We start from the raw sequence: 7,500 nt of genomic DNA, 5'->3' as shown, positions 1-7,500 counted from the left end.
ATATTTTATTTTTCCAGTTACGAAGGGTTCGGTGAATGCACTGATGAAGCTCGCAGGGTTCAGTACCTCCAATACGGTTGAGAACCACTGCTCTATTGTGTTTAAGGTCCATGGAGTCATTATTGACGAGTCTGAACTCAACCCTTCATGAGGGTCCCCCCCCCCCGGCTTCTCTGCATCGTCTGTGTTTGCCATAGAACACTGCATTGCCATGGTAACAAACAGGTAGAAAGCATGCTCTAGGTGTTCTGTTTCTTGTTTCTTTTTTTCTCGTGGAATGTGAGCTTAAGAGACTCCCAGCATTACAGCACACAGACAAACAAACAAACAAACAAACAAAGTCCACTTCACCACTTCACTGGCAGCACAAAGCCAAAGTGTCACCATGACTGGGATGGGGGTTGGGGAGGAGGGGGCTATGGGGTCGAGACGGGGTGGGGGAAGGAGGGGGGGCACGGGCAAAAGGGGGTTGGGAGGGTCACTGCACGTCTGTAGAAGAAGATGAGAGCGCAAGCGGTACCTTCTGTCGTCCTCTAGAGACAAGTCTGTCTCAATCCCGCTGTAAGCCACGTCAAACACACGTTAGAGTCGGGACATGAAGCAAGGACACACACACACACACACACACACACACACACACACACACACACACACACTCCTGGAGAACCCTGATGGACGCAGCCTGAGGTGTGTGTGTGAGATGAGGTGTGTGTGTGTGTGTGTGTGTGTGTGTGTGTGTGTGTGTGGTACTCTCACAGAGATGAGGTGTGTGTGTGTGTGTGTGTGTGTGTGTAGTACTCTCACAGAGATGAGGTGTGTGTGTGTGTGTGTAGTACTCTCACAGAGATGAGGTGTGTGTGTGTGTGTGTAGTACTCTCACAGAGATGAGGTGTGTGTGTGAGAAATAAGTAGATTCCTATTCCTCTTATCCCCCTCACTGTGACCTTTGGATGGCCTTGAGAGAGGCAGATGTTTGGACATAAGGCCGGTCTCATATCATGATGTTTCCTCTTATGAATGTGGACAGTAGATGTGTAAGAATGTTATTGGCTCTATCTGTTAGGCCTCTGAAGAATGATGCATACGTGTGTGTGTGTGTGTGTGTGTGTGTGTGTGTGTGTGTGTGTGTGTGTGTAAGAACAGAGATAAGAATGTAGACCCTGAGAGAAATACCTTATGATCCCCTCGTGGAACATCTCACACTGAGGCAGGCTGATTAACAGGGAGGAGAGGGAGAACACAAAGAAAAGAAAAGAAAAAGGAAAAGAAAAGGAAAAGAAAAGGGAAAGAAAGACAGACAGGAAACACACATCATTCAGGTTAGTTACAGCAGTTATCTAGCTCATACATCTGAGAACACTGATGGCGCACACCCTCTCCAGTGTAAGAGTGCTATATGACTCTCTCCAGTGTAAGAGTGCTATATGACTCTCTCCAGTGTAAGAGTGCTATATACGCAGTTTAGTTTCACTAAATGACTCTCTCCAGTGTAAGAGTGCTATATACGCAGTTTAGTTTCACTAAATGACTCTCCAGTGTAAGAGTGCTAAATACGCAGTTTAGTTTCACTAAATGACTCTCCAGTGTAAGAGTGCTAAATACGCAGTTTAGTTTCACTAAATGACTCTCCAGTGTAAGAGTGCTTTATACGCAGTTTAGTTTCACTAAATGACTCTCCAGTGTAAGAGTGCTTTATACGCAGTTTAGTTTCACTAAATGACTCTCTCCATTGTAAGAGTGCTAAATTACTCTCTCCAGTGTAAGAGTGCTAAATGACTCTCTCCAGTGTAAGAGTGCTATATGACTCTCTCCAGTGTAAGAGTGCTTTATACGCAGTTTAGTTTCACTAAATGACTCTCCAGTGTAAGAGTGCTTTATACGCAGTTTAGTTTCACTAAATGACTCTCCAGTGTAAGAGTGCTTTATACGCAGTTTAGTTTCACTAAATGACTCTCTCCATTGTAAGAGTGCTAAATTACTCTCTCCAGTGTAAGAGTGCTAAATGACTCTCTCCAGTGTAAGAGTGCTATACTGTATATGCAGTTTAGTTTCACTAAATGACTCTCCAGTGTAAGAGTGCTATATGACATCACTGTGTCATCACTGTGTCAGAGGAGCACCATCACTGAGGTCAAAGGTCGGAGGAGCACCATCACTGAGGTCAGAGGTCGGAGGAGCACACCCACCCAGCACATTCCCAACAGTGTATGCAGGAGCAGCCATGTCTTGGCATACAGAGATAACACAGCTCAGCGGTGACAGGCCAGATAGCCATGGCACCATCGCCTATCGCCCATCCGTCTGTCTGTCTGTCTGTCTTGTCTGTCTGTCTGTCTGTCTGTCTGTCTGTCTGCCTGTCCGTCTGTCTCTCTGTCTGTCTGTCTGCCTGTCTGCCTGTCTGTCTGTCTGTCTGTCTGTCTGTCTGATTCAGTCATGAAATGAGAATCAGTGACATTCCCTTTTGTCCAGCCGAATCACATGATTCACACAAACAGTCAGCCAATGAGGGAACGGGTAGATGTTAGAGACACACTGAAGTGGAAATGACATTGGGATATGGGAAATGAGAATCGGGATATGGGAAATTACATCGGGATATGGGAAATGACATCGGGATATGGGAAATGAGAATCGGGATATGTTGTAATTGGTACATGGTTAGCGCAAGTGAGGATATCTGTCTGTCTTTCTATCCTTCCATCTGTCTCTCTGCCTACCTGTTTATCTTTCTGGCTGCCTGCTTGCCTGTCCATAATTCTTACTGTTTGTCTGATTGTCAATTGGCCTGCCTGCTTGTCTGTCTGCCTTCGACATCTGTCTGTCTGTCTGTCTGTCTGTCTGTCTGTCTGCCTTTCCGTCCATCCATCCGTCTGTCTGTCTGTCTGTCTGTCTGTCTGTCTGTCTGTCTGTCTGTCTGTCTTTGTTTTTGAATGCTAATCAGAGATCCATCCACAGACACAGCAGATGGACTGGACACAGAGAACACACGGCAAATGGCTTTCAATGGTTTAAGAGGGGTTAGAATGAGGGGGAGAGTGAATGTGAGTTAGTGTGTATTAGCAAACAGAAATGGATGAATATAAGCACACGCACACACACACACGGCAACTCACAGAGATAGACACGTTAGATAGAAACAGACCCAAACAGAACATTCTCCCTTATCCTCTGCTCTCTTTCACACACACCCAAACACACACACACACACACACACACACACACACACTCAAATTCACACAAAATACTCTTAGACGCACCAGTATTCCAGGACAACTACTGTGAAAAAACATACAGGGGAATTTTAACCAACAGAGTAGGTCTTATTTAAGAGAGAGAAAAAAAAAGATGAGAAAGACAAAGATGGAGGAACACTCTCTCACACGTACAAATACTGTAAAAAAACACTTCAAATAGCATAGAAATATAATAAATATATAATCATAGAATACATATGAAGCGAAATTTAGAAACAACTTTGATTTGCAATGAGGTGGAGGAAATATGTGTGTGTTTGTTCTGTGAATCAGAGTGAGTGTGGTCGTGCATGTGTGTATGGGCTGGAGTCCATGAGTGTGTGTGTGTGTGTGTGTGTGTGTGTGTGTGTGTTTGTGTGTGTGTGTGTGTGTGTGTGTCTTTGTGTGTGTGTGTGTGTGTGTGTGTGTGATGACCTTACTTGCTCCAGTGGACTTGGCCCCTAATGGTCTGCATCTCTCCCAACATGGCCAAGAGAAGCGAAGATTTCCCACAACCCACCTGGCCCACAATCATAGTCAGCTGACCTGGACAGGACGTAAGTAGAGGACACATAAACCAGGCAGAGCTATAAATATAATATAAATATAGACATTCTTAGGTAGCATTATATAATAAGAGTTTAAGAGCTTAAGAGTGCAATTCATAGGGGGGCACTGTGGCACGAGCCAATAAGCCCCCCATTTACGGGCTACAATGCCCGCAGGGACTCAGGTTCGATTCCGGCCTGCTGTCGTTTCCCGATCCTCTCCCCACCTCTTCACTCCTCCTCACTTCCTGTCCAAAATACTTCACTGTCCTATCCAAATAAAGGCTAAAAAGCCCATAAATCAATCTTAAAAAAACAAAGAGTGCAAATCATATGTAAAACTATTTTACAGCGCCGTTCAGGATCAAATTCTGCTGCTTTTAAAAGTTATATATAAATAAAGATTAATTGTATACTTAATTAGCTAACATAAAATAAATACTTAATGAGGATTTACTCCTACTCCAACACAACATCCCCAATAAAACACAGCGAATGCTATCTCAGCCCCGCGTCTGAAGCTGCATACTCACTATAATCTGAGACGGACACTATTGGCCAGCTGTCACGTCACACAGCTGTTAGCGCACGTCCTCATTAATATGGCCAGATGTGGACAGGACCATAGGCACAACAGTGGTCACAACCAACAACGAGGTCACTTGCTAATTATGTCCCAGGCTACTGTGGCACAGTGCCCTCTGGAATGCGTGCTATGCCACCCTGCTGGTCGTGATGCCCATTCCTGCAGGCTATGAATCCTGACGCCAGGATAAGGTTTCGCTGCGCTGCAGTCAGTCACGGCGATGAAGTCATTGCCAACATGCAACCTGTTATTCAGACATCACGAGTAGCTGCAAATAGTCATGGGGGAGTGTTTGTGTTTGTGTGTGAATCTGTGTGTACATGTACAGTATGTGGCTGTGTGTGCAGGCAAATGTGCAGTATGTGTATTTGTGTGACTGTGTGTGCATGTTTGTTTGTGACTGTGTGTGCATGTTTGTTTGTGACTGTGTGTGTGTGTGTGTGTGTGTGTGTGTGTGTGTGTGTGTGTGTGCATGTTTGTGTGTGTGTGTGTGTGTGTGTGTGTGTGTGTGTGTGTGTGTGTGTGTGTGTGTGACTGTGTGTGCATGTTTGTTTGTGTGTGTGTGTGTGTGTGTGTGTCTGTAGGAGGGTGCAATCTGGTCAATAATGTGCAGTCTTTGTGAAATAGCTGGCATGTACTAGTAGGCCTTGAACCTATAAGTATGAGAGGGGGGTATGGACCGGCTGTGTACCGGGTGTGTACTGGACATTCCCCTGACTTTTAAGTAAGGAATAACGGCCACCGAAGCGTCCTGTTATAAGGAAATAATTGATGAAATGGAGACAAAACACTTTACCACGCAAAGCGGAGTCCTCTGCCAAGTCCAATATTTTCGTACACATGTCGGAAGCCGTTATACAGTTTATTTTTTGTCTATTCATTAGCTTGCCTGACTACACACTCGCTGTATTAGCCTCAGCTTTTCAATCCAGTGTTATTTACGATGGTTGTCATAGTTACCATAGTTCCAGAGCACTGATATAGAATGGTGATACAGAACTTTTTTACTGGATATAATTTCAGGTGATTAAAACTTTCTACTTCTATATAAATATTGGGACACCTGCCAGCCAATCAGAAAAGAGTATTTCTCGTAAAAGTCCAGTTACTTGTAGGGATGCGGATGTTGATGTCGGTCAGGGTAGACAGGTTGTTTCCCCACGTGAAAAATCCACCGCTCACCTGGAGAGAGAGAGGGAGAGAGAGAGGGAGAGAGAGAGAGAGGGACAATTGAACATAAATCCACTGCTCACCTGGAGTTGAGAGGACAAAATAGAGAGAAAAACAGGGACAGTTGAACATATTGTATGTCATGCCATTAAAGCAAATATGAGTTTGAGAGAAGAAGTGATACAGACAGATGGAAAGAGAAAGGGATGAATAGGTAGAGATAGAGAGAGCAGGAGGAGGGATGGAAAGAGAAAGGGATGAATAGATAGAGAGAGCAGGAGGAGGAATGGAGAGGGATGGAGAGAGACACAGAGATGGAGAGAGGCTGGAGACAGAGAGCTAGTGAAGGACACATGGCAGCGTCACGTTAGCCTAGCGATGGGATGTGTTGTATTTGTGAGCGGTGCTGAGCTGTGGAGTTTATTTATAAAGCCTTTAACTCCCTTCTCTGTCCCTGGCGTCACTCACTCGGCCTTGCCTGTGAGAAGGGTGACTGATCTTAGTCTTATCTACACACACACACACACACACACACACACACACACACACTCACTCAATCTGTCTTGCCTGAGAAGGGTGACGAAGGGGCAAAGTTAACAATCAAAACCAGCTGTCTGAACCGCTGAGAAAAGAGAGGGGGGAGCCATGGAGGGGAGAGAGAAGAAGAGAGAGAGATGAGAAAGATAGATAGAGAGGAGGAGAGAGAGATGAGAAAGATAGATAGAGAGGAGGAGAGAGGGAGAGAGAGAGATGAGAAAGATAGATAGAGAGGAGGAGAGAGAGATGAGAAAGATAGATAGAGAGGAGGAGAGAGGGAGAGAGAGAGATGAGAAAGAGACATAGAGAGGAGGAGAGAGAGATGAGAAAGAGACATAGAGAGGTGGAGAGAGAGATGAGAAAGATAGATAGAGAGGAGGAGAGAGAGATGAGAAAGATAGATAGAGAGGAGGAGAGAGGGAGAGAGAGAGATGAGAAAGAGACATAGAGAGGAGGAGAGAGAGATGAGAAAGATAGATAGAGAGGAGGAGAGAGAGATGAGAAAGAGACATAGAGAGGTGGAGAGAGAGATGAGAAAGAGACATAGAGAGGTGGAGAGAGAGATGAGAAAGATAGATAGAGAGGAGGAGAGAGGGAGAGAGAGAGATGAGAAAGATAGATAGAGAGGTGGAGAGAGAGATGAGAAAGATAGATAGAGAGGAGGAGAGAGGGAGAGAGGAAGAGCGTGTCAGAGAGAGAGAGAAAGAAAGGGAGAGAGAGAGGGTGGGGAAGTGGGGGAATAAGAAAACGAGAGAGAGGGAGAGAGAGGGGGATGAAAATGTGAAAATGTGAAAATGTGACTGTTGAGTCGGACTGACCCCTGTGGATACTAACCGGATGTGACAGGGGGGCAAAAGTCACCACAACAGCCTGTGTGTGTGTGTGTGTGTGTGTGTGTGTGTGTGTGTGTGTGTGTGTGTGTGAGTGTGAGTGTGTGTGTGTGAGTGTGTGTGTGTGAGTGTGTGTGTGTATGTGTGTGTGCGTGAGTGTGCATCAATGTAAACATGTGTGTCTATGTGTGTGAGAATGTATGTCAGTATGCATGAGATTATGCACATGTGTGTGCACATATGAGTGTGTGTGTGTGTGTGTGTGTGTGTGTGTGTGTGTGTGTGTGTGTGTGTGTGTGCGTAGGCAGTGAGAGTCCATCAGCCTTATTATCAGGACAGGCCTACTGCTCTCCTCTGGGAGGCTAAGATGCAGAGGAAATGAACCCTACAGAGACCCCCTCTCTTCCTTTCAAAGCAAAAAAAAGACAAATAAAATAAACAATATAATTAATGACATGTCATTTGGCGTTTTCTTCTCGTGAGAAATCCTAGTTGAGCTCAGGATGTGGTTTAATCCTAAACCCTGTCCCTGAGCTGTGAAGGATGTGGTTTTATACTAAACCCTGTCCCTAAGCTGTGAAAGAGCACCTACAAGT

General features: G+C 45.1%; 1 protein-coding gene across 5 annotated transcripts in view; it reads right to left on the bottom strand.

Annotated features, from left to right (window-relative positions):
* The window catches only part of abcc9 (ATP-binding cassette, sub-family C (CFTR/MRP), member 9), a 71,631-nt gene that overhangs the window by 36,882 nt on the left and 27,249 nt on the right, over positions 1–7,500 (bottom strand). For 4 of the 5 annotated variants that reach the window (XM_031582375.2, XM_031582378.2, XM_031582379.2 and 1 more), the window contains 4 exons: positions 5,477–5,549; positions 3,674–3,779; positions 1,174–1,212; positions 521–559 (listed from right to left, as the gene is read on the bottom strand). In XM_031582375.2, the coding sequence (XP_031438235.1) occupies positions 521–559; positions 1,174–1,212; positions 3,674–3,779; positions 5,477–5,549 (257 nt within the window). The remainder of the gene's footprint in view (positions 1–520; positions 560–1,173; positions 1,213–3,673; positions 3,780–5,476; positions 5,550–7,500) is intronic. The other variant, XM_031582381.2, reaches the window with a different exon arrangement.

Source organism: Clupea harengus, chromosome 16, assembly GCF_900700415.2.
Source record: "Clupea harengus chromosome 16, Ch_v2.0.2, whole genome shotgun sequence".
Classification (NCBI taxonomy): Eukaryota; Metazoa; Chordata; class Actinopteri; order Clupeiformes; family Clupeidae; genus Clupea; species Clupea harengus.
The sequence above is the reverse complement of the archived record's forward strand: the minus strand, read 5'-3'. Positions and strand labels throughout refer to the sequence as shown.